This window comes from Xylaria bambusicola (assembly GCF_022495145.1).
Source record: "Xylaria bambusicola strain CBS 139988 unplaced genomic scaffold F5B22scaffold_18, whole genome shotgun sequence".
Lineage (NCBI taxonomy): Eukaryota > Fungi > Ascomycota > Sordariomycetes > Xylariales > Xylariaceae > Xylaria > Xylaria bambusicola.
The window spans coordinates 449299-461764 of record NW_025953571.1 but is presented as its reverse complement, the minus strand read 5'-3'; the positions used below and the strand labels follow the sequence as shown (position 1 = coordinate 461764).

At 49.7% G+C, this 12466-nt stretch overlaps 2 protein-coding genes across 2 annotated transcripts; one reads left to right on the top strand and one right to left on the bottom strand.

The window, feature by feature from the left end:
• The first annotated feature begins 344 nt into the window (after positions 1-344).
• On the top strand, positions 345-2355 carry F5B22DRAFT_131914 (methyltransferase LaeA). The gene is made up of 8 exons (XM_047968966.1): positions 345-710; positions 785-920; positions 978-1138; positions 1189-1254; positions 1305-1448; positions 1507-1932; positions 1984-2018; positions 2097-2355. Exons 1-8 carry the CDS (start codon positions 688-690, stop codon positions 2108-2110), a joined length of 1005 nt encoding a protein of 334 aa, XP_047831286.1. The 5' UTR covers positions 345-687; the 3' UTR covers positions 2111-2355.
• Positions 2356-8382: 6027 nt separating this feature from the next.
• Positions 8383-11487, bottom strand: F5B22DRAFT_636095 (uncharacterized protein; the record flags this gene model as incomplete). The annotated part of the gene is made up of 6 exons (XM_047977243.1): positions 8383-8656; positions 8732-8816; positions 8943-9498; positions 10350-10967; positions 11133-11256; positions 11312-11487. The coding sequence occupies 6 exons, from the start codon at positions 11485-11487 to the stop codon at positions 8383-8385; spliced, it is 1833 nt and encodes a 610-aa protein (XP_047831285.1).
• Positions 11488-12466: the final 979 nt, after the last annotated feature.

The following is a 12466-nucleotide window of genomic DNA, read 5'->3' as shown; positions in this document are numbered from 1 at the left end:
GGTACCTATGTGTACATAACAGGTAGGTAGGTCCCTTCCCCGGGGTACGTACCGCTTGCGCTTCTGCGCTTCTGAGCCCAGCCAACCATCGCTCCCCCACCGTCACCACCAAACTTACCTACCCAATCTTTCGAACGATTCCTTGCTCGACCTTTTTGCGACCCCTACCTACATCATCATAATACCATGCCTACGTGCTCTCGGCTTGTGCTTAAATATTAAACTTCTCGCCCGCTCCGTGTCCGATTCTTCCGCTCTTTTGTCCCTGCTCTGTTGTATCGTCGCCACTCAATAGCTAGCTAGATCACCTGCGCTCAACACCCTTCTTGGCTGTCTTCGCGTTTGCATTGCTCGCACTGCGCTGCTAACCCCAAACCCTTCCCGTCGTGACCTGTTCTTCAACTTCTACCGTACCAGACGCACCACCACGATCGATTCCTCCCGGCGGCTCCTGTCCGCTTGTGCCTCATGCATCGCTTTCCTATCCTCGTGCTCAAGCGACATATTCGAGGCTTTCCTAGCTCTTGTATAGGTTCTTCGAGGTCCATCTGACCTCCCAACTCGCTCTGCTTGAGCAATTCAGATAGCTACTCATTGCCCTCCCTGCATCTACCAGTCTGGAGCTAGAGACGTAAACATAGCAAGGGAGCCCGTGCCGCAAGTCAGCTTGTTGCGTCTAGATTGGCTATGGCTTATAGCGGCATGAACGGGTACGCGAGGCTCGACACATAGCTACCCTCTTTCACTACTACTTTGCTTGCGTATCTAACCCGCGCTCCTGCAGGTCTTCAACCACCATGACCATTGACCAACCCGACGACAGAGCCAATCCTGATTGGTGGCGCAAATGGTACTTTGCGCAATGGGGCAGACATTATGGCACATTCAAGCAGGGCCGGTACCTGCTACCCTGTGATGATGTAGGCTCAGAATACCCCGTGAACCTTGTTCGTTCCCCGTTGACACCTCGGTTACAGGTTGAATGCGATAGATTGGACATTATGCACAAGTTTTTCTTGGTTGCTAGGGAACACGAAGCCTCGGAATTCAGAGGCCTTTTTACACACCGACTGCCTGACCGCCCTAGGATTCTAGATCTGGGTTGTGGCACCGGCATTTGGGCCATTGATACAGCTGAGTCAGTTGGCAGTCCGATTCCTGATAAGAGCTCGTTCTAACTGTAGCTAGCCGACTTGGTGGACAAGGCAACTATTATATCGAAGGTTGGGATCTCAACTTGACACAACCTGAAGCGTGAGTCAAGATTAACCCCATAATCCGGACTCACACTGATGACTTTGCAGGATCCCACCTAACTTATACTTCTTTCGCCGTGATATCGAGGATCCTTGGGAGAAAGTAGAACCTAATTCGTTTGACTTGATTCACATGCGTGCCCTCAATGGGAGTATAGAAGATTGGCCGCGGCTTTACCACCAAGCGTTCAAGTATGTGTATTACTTCAGCCGCATTACCTATTTTCGTAACTCTAACAATTTCTCGCAGACATCTGAAACCTGGCTCTGGGCTAATAGAACAAGTGGAAATCGACTGGCGTCCTCAAGCTGACGGCGACCCAAGACCATTGGCCACTTCAAAACTTGCGGAATGGTCTCATAAAGTACACCAAGGCTTTATGCGCGCTGGAAAGAGACTTGAAATGGACTCAAATACGAAGACAATTCTTGAAGATGTCGGCTTTGTTGATGTTGAGCACAAGAAGATACCTATAGCCTTTAATCCTTGGCCGCTTAACGAGCACGAAAAAGAGATGGCTAGGTGGTTTAACCTAGGGCTAACCCAAGGCTTAGATGGATTGACATTCCAAGCGGTCATACATTGGCTGAATTACTCGGAACATGAGGTGCGTGAGCTACTTCAGAGAGTAAAAGAAGACATCTGCAGACGTGAATGGCGGACGTATTGTACTTTGTAAGTATATCATCCTATTACTTTCCACATTAGTGCTGACACAAATACTAGACATATCTATACAGCACGGCGGCCACCATTACCAGGTAGACGAGTTTGAATCACCCGTAGGCCTTGAAACCTGCTCACGGCCTTAGTGGGTACCACAGCTGATATCACCCCAGAACTAATGCTATAGTATCGACTGCTGAGGTCAGCCCTTACTTCCATGGCTCTCCAGTTCACATCAAAGCTCGCCGTATAGACTTTTGGATAAGCTCTATGACAGACAGAGAATAGCCAATGAATTCTTGACAATAAGCTGCGGTTGATGGAAGAATCAGAGCCTCCTTCTCTAAACATCTTCATGGCAAGCTCTTGGCCATATTATGCTGGGCATAATAATATTGAGGCGTATTAAATGAGCGTGAACAATCGACCTGCAGCTCACTATAACTGACTATGCTGTCATGGATCTCTCGATAGCGACACAATTCTCTATACGCAATAGGTGTCCTTACCAGCATTGCGACTACATCCACCTTTTAACCGTCACCTTTACGGACCAGTGAAGGATTCAGATAGGATGTGATGCTACATGGCTGCATGAGGTGGGATCGGTACGCCTGATCGGAACAAATCATGTCACTTCAAGGCGTGCACTGCCACTCCATTCACATGGACCAACTATGCATTTCCCCGGCCTTTCACTGGATGAGAGGGTCAGTGTTGGAGGGCCGGAGTCCCGCAAAGTCTGTATTGTGTTGAGCTATCCTCGTGGCATTTGGCGCAGCATCCCGTTTTTGGCATGCGCTGCTTTGCGAGCGTTTAGAGATGAGATGTGCTGTGAATCAATCCAGCACCCGCCAGCTCTCGATCTTGCTCGATATCAGTTTGAGCAAAATATGCCCTCATCATCCGCATACAAAGGTTCAAACTATGCTAGCGACAGAAAGTCGCTCGTTCAAAGCATATTCGCCGACCCACTGTCTAATAGTGTGTAGTTGAGTATCATCGACCCAGTCCTAGGCCCCGTAACAATTCTTCCATTAGAGAGCCCTTCATATCTGTAACAATAAACATGTTTTGGGCCACGGCCCACTTACACTCGACTGTGATCAATTCAGCGCCTCATTTTTCTCCCACTTTCCTATACAGGTGTGATTGGATAGTTTCCATGCACCAGAGACCTTCGTCACCGGATTGTTGGGATTGGCAATCCTCTCAGCTAGGCTTGCCCATGGCCGAACAGTGAACCCACTTCCTCTTGTTGTAGAATAACTGCCAGAATTCTGACTACTTCGAGGACTACCAATCAAGGCTCTTCAACACAGCACTTGGCAGCACCCCAAGACGCCTTAAACCGTTAGATGCTACTCTACTGTATGCCTTACACCTTGTTGCTACACACTAAACCTTTGTTTAGCTCTAGCCAATTATTTTATTTTTATTTTTCTCTTTGGATTGCGCCCCGAACTATTTGTATATGGGTGGTTGTGGTCTCTCTAAAGTATACAATCTCACTGTAATAGAACGAACGTCAATCGAGCTGTTCGTTACCAGCAATGGACGCTTATACTCGCATCATTACATTTTGTTCCTCTGATGCTCTCGTGCCTCGTGGGGGCTACAACGCACCTCAGCGGACACACCATCGAGACCATTATCAGTGCTGCTTTGGTAGTGTTGTGTTGCGAACAAGTTTGTTTTAAAGCACTAGCCCGCCTACCTTACGACCTCTTGACTAGTTGGTCTCTTCCACGGGACAGCATTTGCCTACTCTCTTGTGCTTCTCACCTAGGCACTTTGGACATTCCCACGTATAATGATGGTCCTTCCCCTGGAATGACCGAGCGATGTGTTGATTTCTAGCGTGTTTCAATCCTACTGATGCCTGTGCATGTTACAACGTCACACAGTTCAGGTACTTCAAACATTATCGTGAGATGCGTATGCATCAGAACTGTTCGTCAATGCCTCCAGTCAGTGGTATTGTCCTACGCTAGAAGCATCTTACGCACCTCCACTTGCCCAGTCTGGCAGATGCACTGATGAGTTGTTCCCCTATCCTCAAATGCAGTTAGATCCACTCTATCACGTTATAATACACTACCTCCCTTCCGCTGATTCATGGCTACCCATCTTGTTATATGCAGTTGGTTCAGCGTTGCAATTGCAGTCATCGGTCCGGATCGACTGTTGGAGGAACCTAGGTCGAAGGCAATGATAGAGTCAGGCTACTGCAGAGTGGATTTGCTCTACAAGCGACGCCAATTCTCTGAGAATATACAGCAGAGCAACTAAGCAGTATGTCAGAGGATGAAGCGAGGACAATGGAAGAGATACGAGCCAGGCGACGTGTTCTCAAGCCTCTTTCAACTCGGCTGACTTGACGCTGATATCCAACTTGGGTCTCTTGATTGTAAGGGGCAGTAAGCAGTAGGAGAATTTTGGCCCGCGCTCTACTCTTCGTTCCCCCTCCACAATACTGTTGTCCACCACCCTCCACATCAAATCTAGATAGAACAACTTTGATATATCTCCAAAGCCACGATTCGAACGAGAAATCGCAATTGCGAGAACCTGCCCGGACACATCAACCGCACGAAACAGTACTCTATTCATAGACTAGGTTTGGCCAGAGGTAAGACGAGTCTTACCGTCTTACCTGAACCCCTTCCCACAGATGTATAGGTGTTGTCTTGTTGCTTTTCCGTATGCTCATATTCATTCCCACCAAAGGCAGTGTACCAGGCACATCGCACGACTAATCTATTTCCTGTGTACTTCTGTAAATGCGTGTCCCCTGAGGTCCAAGCTTAGGTATAGTCACGCGTAGCGTGAACAACGTACCCTGGCTACAGATTGGGAATGGAAGTGGTTGACGTGTCTATCTATATCTGGTCCATTCCCTCGATGTTCCGCATATGACTATGACTGGGGAAAATGCAGCCATGTACGCCCACGCACTCTGATGCACGGAATGAGTGAAGATCCCCTCCACTGACAGATGGACACGGACACTCGCGGGTAACGATGATAACCCACCCTGACAAGGTGGTATATGGCGGGGCCCACGAAGATCAGTTTTGAGAAAAGCCGAGAAAACGGGGTTTTGTGATGACGACCCGAATGGGGCTATATTCGTGACGGCTTTCCATGGACACAAAGTACCAAGAACGCAGTCGGTCGAAGTAGGTACGTGGGCCACGATCACGGGACCTAGAGTTTCTAGGATGGACAGCAGATGCCGTATCATCGCCCGAATAGAGTAGCATGAATGGAGAGATGGGGGAGCAAAACAAAGACGCATATCTTACTGTACCCTTTTATGCTTGTTGGTTCTCCTTGCTTGTACGAACGAAGACATACATGCCGAGTTGGACCAGGCCGGGACAGACGTGACCTGATCTGAGCTTGGCTAGTCAGCGTCAGGCTGGAGCTAGGGCTGGGGTTTTGGGTCTGGGTCTGGATCTGGGTCTACGAAGTTGCGGCCTAAGGTGGGCGTCACGCTTCATCAAAGAGAACATCTCCGTGGCACAATGGCATCATAGTGACGTTGCAATTCGGCCTTGGATTCTTTTGGGGAATCTTGGGGAACTTGGAGACTGCCTAATTAAGCAGTTTTGGAAAAGGCAGGCAGGCAGGCGAAACGGAGACGCGAATCTGGCAAGATGGGTCGGGCCAGGAAATTGGGTTACCAGGATTGCGGGAAATCCGGGTATGGGAGGTAACAGTCTATGCGTATGTTATATGCGCAGATCGAAACACGTGAGATGCCTGCAGGCGGATGGGGGGGCGGGATGAAGAGAAAGGCAGATAAAATGAGACAAAAGTCGGAAACGGATGTTGATATGCCCTCGAGGTACACAACCAGCTATCACGCACATATCTTACATATCTACATTCCATATACATGACAACATGCACAGGCTAGCTTTGCAGACTAGTAGGTAGGAGGTTTATTGGTGCTATAGTATATGTATCTAAGTGAGTCGAGTCAACTAACTTGGATGGGGTGGCAATGAGTGGTGATCGGCTAAAGTGCCGTACGTACTAACGTGTTTTCCTACTAGTTTCGCGGTATATAGGTCGTGATAATGGGCCGCAAGCGCGAGCAAGGGGAGTGTAATGTGAGTTTTAAGGTCTTACAGCTTAGCTTGCCGACTTAGTTACGAACATATATAAGACCAGACTAGTGTACTACCTACGCTCCGCTCATGTTACACATGCAGGCATCCGGGTCGGGTAGACACACGACGAAGGGGGTGAGGGGCGGCCGCGGGATGGAGTGAAGGAAGGGAGGGCGGTCAGAGCGGGTGTACGAGGCTGAGACGTGATTCGTAGATGGATAGGCAGTTGTAGCCAGGTACGCCTATTAGGCGGTGCTGTGGGTATATAGACAGTTGTGTGATAGCAACAGAACATATCTAGATAGCCTACTAGGAAAAGGCGAGGCGAGAGAAGGTGAGTGGACTACGCTAGACAATGCACAGAGTCCTACATGTATTTTGCACCGTTCCCTCTCTCTGTCTCTCTTTTTACGTACAAAGGGCCATGTGAACTCACCTAGGTGTGTGTGAAAACAAAAACACGCGAATGGCGCTTATCTATTCGTGCATATACGAATGCAGCCTGTAAGAAAGACTCCGAGCCATGTGAGGATAACAATGGAGACGACGATGATGATGATGATGGAGATAGGGACGCCGTATGTATGTATATATGTAGGTATATATGTAGGCTTGTATGCAAGTCAGTACGTATGTCGGTCTAGTTATCACCAACACATAGATCGACCATGTCAAATGTACACGAATATACATGAGTATACGATTCAATACATAGGCCAACATCTCGCAACCCAGGCATATATACAAGCCACAATATATCTGTCATAGCATCCCTCGTTACTCCTCAACAACAAAAGAACCGCACGTCGCGGTCATTTCTCCGTGGTTGTCTTGAATGCTTGTTGGTTATGTGCGTAAGATCGAGCCCGGCTTACATCCATCCACTTATATACCCGCGATCCTCACGGCCCCAGGCAAGGCAAGGCAGTGAGTGGATGGGACGGATGGGAACACGGAAACGAAAGCGCCGTCCTGCCTAACGACCTAGCACTTGCCGTTGTTGAAGAAACACTCCGCGATAACGGTAGTAGAGCCCATAGGCTACTAGTAATCTAGGCGGGAAAGATAAAAAAAAAGGTGACGGAGGGGAAAGGAAAAAGAGAAGAAAGCTCGAAAGCCTTGCTTCAACCCGAATATTCCGTGGACTGTTAGCTGCACGGGTCTCTTTGCTATGCGTTGGGCTGCGCTGGGCGCCGCGGGAAAAAGAGGCCTTGGGGCCGGGTATGACCAACCTAAACCTAGAGAGTCCAGGCGTGAAATTCAGTTGCCGAAGGGGAAGCATCGATGAGCTTTTGCTCGTTTTATTGTTGTTTGGGGACTTTTGTTTTCTTTCCGGCCCTACCTACCTACCTGCTTAGTATAGATGGAAACACTATAGCAAGTGTGATGTAGAGTTAGCCCTCCTTTCCTCCCTCCCTTGCTCCAAAGCCAGGCAGTCATGTTCCTCAGGGCAGGCGATTGTAATCCATGTAAGGATATTCCACTCGGGTCGACCCGTGTGCGAAGGGCTAGTAGCCATGCAATCTCATAACGAGGCGGGACCAGCAAAAAGACGTAGTTTGCCCTGTTTTGGCCCCCAAGTAGTATGGTCTATGACAGATTCAGGAACAAGACCCCTCGACAGAGAGCTATTTGGAAATCTGGAAGAGGAAGTTGGTCAGGATTGAGAAATGATGTGCGCGGTTGAGTAGGGTTATGGATTAGTTCGTTAGATCAGGCTGACTGGTGGGCAAAATGGACCAAAAAGAGGGGTGGGCATCAGGAAATTCTAGGCGGTAGATAGGTCAGGTCTTGGAACACAAATGTGGCACAGCTGCATAGATACTAGGAAGGACTCGGGAGAGACTAAGGCGGCAAAGACTAGGTCAAGGATTACTTTATTCACCGATATGAACCACCACCCTATGCAATTCAATGATGTGTTGTAAGTGTACAGGATGACAAAGGAAAGTGAGATGATAGATAAAAATAAAATCGGTCTATGGGAGCGCTCGAAAGGTGGATGAATTGTACAAGGCGGAAAGTCGTCATGTTTTCTCAATCCTGGAAACCCCCTCGTAGGAGAGTTCCCCCCTGTCACTCACTCTCGCTCGGAAACCGATGAGAGGTCGGTAAAACCCTGACCACACATCTATGAAGCATGGTAGAGGCGGAGTGGCTATCAGCCCTAGTGTCGGCTCTCATGGCGTGATGCATCTATAAGCCCTTGGTGTGCACAACGATCCCATTCCCTGGCGGAGGGATGCAATTCTTTTTGCGGTCTAGTGTAATTCCCATCCCATTCACATACAATGCCAAGCGGTATCTAGGGCTCGATCCTTTAGACATATTCGTGACTTTAGTGATGAGCGGCGGCAGTTTCGCCACGGTAGCCGATGATCTTGAAGCGTCCAATCATTTCGCCAACGGTGAAGAAACCCAAGCACTCAGCGGCAACGACGCCGACAGCAATTAACTGTGCACGGCTCACGTTCTGAACCCGTGACAGGATAGAAGCGGGCTGCTCAGCAGTCTTGCTGGCGGTTTGAGATAGGTTCTGCAGGAGAGAGCTGGGGTTCTTCCATACGTTCTGGAAGTATGTTTGGAAGTATGTCTGGAAGGTTTCAACTGATCTAAAAAAAAATACGTGTCAATAGAAGCGGACGTCAAGTGTGTGCCTGTCCCATCCCTGATTTCATATCACTTACGGAGGAGACATCTTTTGTCCACGGAAGACGATCTTGGCGACCTCAGCGCCGACCTTTGAGTAGTAGATGACGGTAGGGACTTGCTCTGTTTTCATGGTCAGTTATTTTCTTCTAAGTCACAATCGGCAAGAAAAAGAGCTCGCAGATGTAATGCGATCGAGCAATAGCAGTTACGTCACAGAAAGAAAGCGTCCAATACGTTGTCACATACTCTCAACGAAACCAACCACCTTTGCAGTGCGACCACCAACTTTGCTCAATGACTCGGCAGCTCCCTTGGCGGCACCAGCAATAGCTGGACCGGCGGATGAGGTGACCTTAGACAAACCCTCCTGAGCCTTGGAGGCATACTCGGCGGCAGAGGCAGACATTTTGGCAGCAGCCTCCTGGGCCTTGGAAGCGGCTTCGGCTGTTGTGGAAGAGGCCTTTTGAGAGGCATTGGAGGCGGCCTCAGCGGTAGAAGAAGATGCCTTGGAAGCAGCCTCGGCGGTGGAAGAAGAAGCCTTGGAGGCAGCTTCGGCTGCGGAAGACGAGGCCTTGGAAGTAGCCTCCTGAGCCTTAGAAGCAGCTTGCTGGGCTTTAGAAGAAGTCTCGGCGGCGGCGGAAGAAGCCTTCTGAGAGGCCTTGGAGGCGGCCTCCTTTGCTGTCTCGGCAGCCTTTGCGGAGGTGGACTCGAATCGGCGGGCGGCCATGCGGCTCCAAGCTCCGGATTGCCGAAGCAGGGGACGCGCAAAAGCAGACGACATGGTGGCTGGAGAAAAGGTGGCCTTTATAGATCCGGAGGCGTGTCCAGCAATCGATCGACCGTGCGTACGGGGGATCGAGGGGCGGCGGGAGAGAGGAAGGAAAGGAAGCCGGGGCGGGTGGGATGGTTGGAGGTCGTCGTCGTCGTCGTCGTCGTTGTCGCCAAAATGCAGTAGTCGCGATAAAAAAAAAACACTCACTCACACACACACCACCACCACCATTGGAGGTGCTGTGCACTAGCCCGGGCCCGGCTAAGCCTGTATCAGCCCGCCCCAAAAAAAATCCCATCACTGCTTAGCGGAAAAACCCGATCCGATACTTACCTAGCTAAAGGCCCGGGGCCCCTTCAATTGACCAATCAGAACTGCTGTTTGCATGTGCTGGCAGGCCGCGAGGACCTGTCTGTCCCTTTCTCCCGGCTCTCTCTCTCACTCAACTCACCTTCTATCACTCACTTCACCTTCAATCATTGCTCACTTCTCACATCCTCACTTTCATCTGCCTCATCTCTTCGCTTTGTTCACCCTGTGCTTTCTGTGAAGAACTAGCACTATTACACCTTCTGTGTTTCTAACTATGTTTTCTGATTGCCAATATGACTCGGAGTCATATCTCATGTTTATTCCTGAATAGTTTGCTTTCCTTACTCTATACACAGTTGGAGAATGAATCTATGAAATCGACATATGCAAGTAACTGACCGAAACTGTGAGCCCATGTTGTTCTATTCTATCCCCTGACAAAAAGGGATGTGACATTCATTACCCAAACCTTGCGCAATATCCTCGCCTGCGCCGTGTGCTTATATGTCTTCATATCCCCTAAACAGCCTGATCTAGAGTTCATCCTAGTCGTCACTCTGGATTTGCACTTTGATGGCCCCTGTCTTGGGATCAGCTGCCACCTTGAACGCTTCAAGGGAGTCTTCGAGCTTGAAGCGGTGAGTGACAAGTTTTGAGAGATCGATGACGCCGTTCTCGAGGAGCCGAATGGCGCGGGGCCATGTGTTGCAGTATCGATATTGAAATACTAAGTCGATCTCGCGAGTGCTGCATCGCATGAATGGGAAGTTCAGCTCGTTCTTTCCGACGCCGATGACAAAGACCTTGCCACCAAACTTCGCTGCCCAGATGGCTGAGGCTATGCTGCTTTCTACGCCTGTGCACTCCATCGTCACAGCTGGTTCAATGCCGCCGAAGGATTTGACGATGGCCTTCGCTGAGTCCTCTGCACTCATTCGTTCGACCTTGTGGGTTATGGCCGAGGGACACAGTTCCTTGGCGAATTTGAGGCGACCCTCGTCAATATCCGTGATCACGAGCGGACAGGCTCCAGCAGCTTTGCAGCAGAGGAGTGTAATCAACCCAATTGGGCCAGCGCCGCAGACTAGGACCGGATCCCCGAGTTTGATTCCGGATCTCTGCATTCCAGCCAATGCGACGCTTAGTGGCTCCAGCATGGCCCCGTTCTCGTACGACATGTCACCGATCTTGTGACACCATATAGCTGGGTGGTTGACATATCGTCGCAGCAGGCCTGGCACTGGTGGCGTAGACAGGAATTCGACCTTCTCGCAGCCGTTGTAACGCCCAGTCAAGCATGGCTCACAGGCGTTGCAGATGACGTTTGGCTCGATAGCTACCCGGTCGCCGACCTTAAGATGTGTCACGGAAGGATGCACTGCGATAATCTGCCCAGCTGATTCATGGCCCAGGATATGATCGCCCTCCACGATCATTGGGCCGATACAACCGGCATGCCAGAAATGAACATCAGATCTACAACATGTTAGCTCATTACGACGGGACGATATAGAACAGGCAGAGACCGTACCCACAGATGCCTGTACTCTTGACAGCAATAGTGACCTCGCCGGGCTTCAAACTGTCCGCATTTTGCACACTCTCCAATGTCGGCTCGGCCTCGCTAATCCATAGGTCGTGCTTGGGGTTGGTGAAGATGCCAATGTTGGGCTTGGTGGGCTGGACGATTGTGGCGGTTTCGCTCATTCTCACGGTGCCTTCGGCGATCTAGCAAGACTGGGAAAGAGTGGAAGAAAGCTGAAGAACAAATCGCAGCGAAGAGCGGGCGCTGTTGTAAGGTATGGCTGAAAAGAGGGGCAGATGCCCATTATATATCTCCACGGGCTGGTCACGATGACCTTCGGGTGGTGGAGTGCCGCTTCTCAACCGAATTCGGGCATATTTCGTCCTGTCGCGCATCCACTCAAGCTCTTAGATTCCCAATGAGGCATGTCTCACAGCCCTCGCGTTTCGTGTCGAACGGAGATATATTTATTGTCTCTTGTACATTGGCCGATCTACGCTCGCTCCAGTATTAGTCGTGATTGGAGCGAATGCGGGGTGCTTAGGGCGGGTTTGGATTTGGCGCTTTCGGCTGCCTTAGCCCCGACGTCCATATAGTCTGCGCCATCTATTTACCGCACCAATTGTTCGTGGTAGCTCCCCACGTACCCAGTCTCGCCAGTTCCGTACGGCATCGTGAGAGTGAGGACAAAAAGAAAAAGAAAAGAAGAGTGGAGAAGAGAAGAATCTACTATGTAGGTAGGAGACTAATGTAGTGAGTGGCTCAACAAATCTTGGGCGCACTTTGAGTGTAATGACATACTTACTATTGGGTATATCCTGGCCGACCAACGTGGCAAAATGACGGTTGAATTGACATGTGGTATGTTTAGTCAATTTAGGACGAAATCGGCATCCACTAGGAATCCATATAAAGAACAACTATGCATAGATGATCTTTCCTATACTGGCATTCATATTACGGTATTAAAAGCAACTTGTTCAATCCAACCTATCTCTTAGACATTCAGTCGATTACTTGTACCCCATATGGTATCACAAGATGCTGTAGCGCTCGAACAAGGTTGAATTGACGATTTCTTAAATCAGTATTACATTACCGCCCAGATGCCGCAATTCGTTGAATGCTGCAGTCTTTAGATGAATTCATATCCTATACTCT

Bases quoted from the DNA above. Each gene is read 5' to 3' on its own strand.
- F5B22DRAFT_131914 (XM_047968966.1), top strand. From the start codon at position 688: ATGGCTTATAGCGGCATGAACGG. The intron at 921-977 runs GTAGGCTCAGAA...CCTCGGTTACAG, and splicing joins ACCTGCTACCCTGTGATGAT to GTTGAATGCGATAGATTGGA. The intron at 1,255-1,304 runs GTGAGTCAAGAT...ATGACTTTGCAG, and splicing joins AACTTGACACAACCTGAAGC to GATCCCACCTAACTTATACT.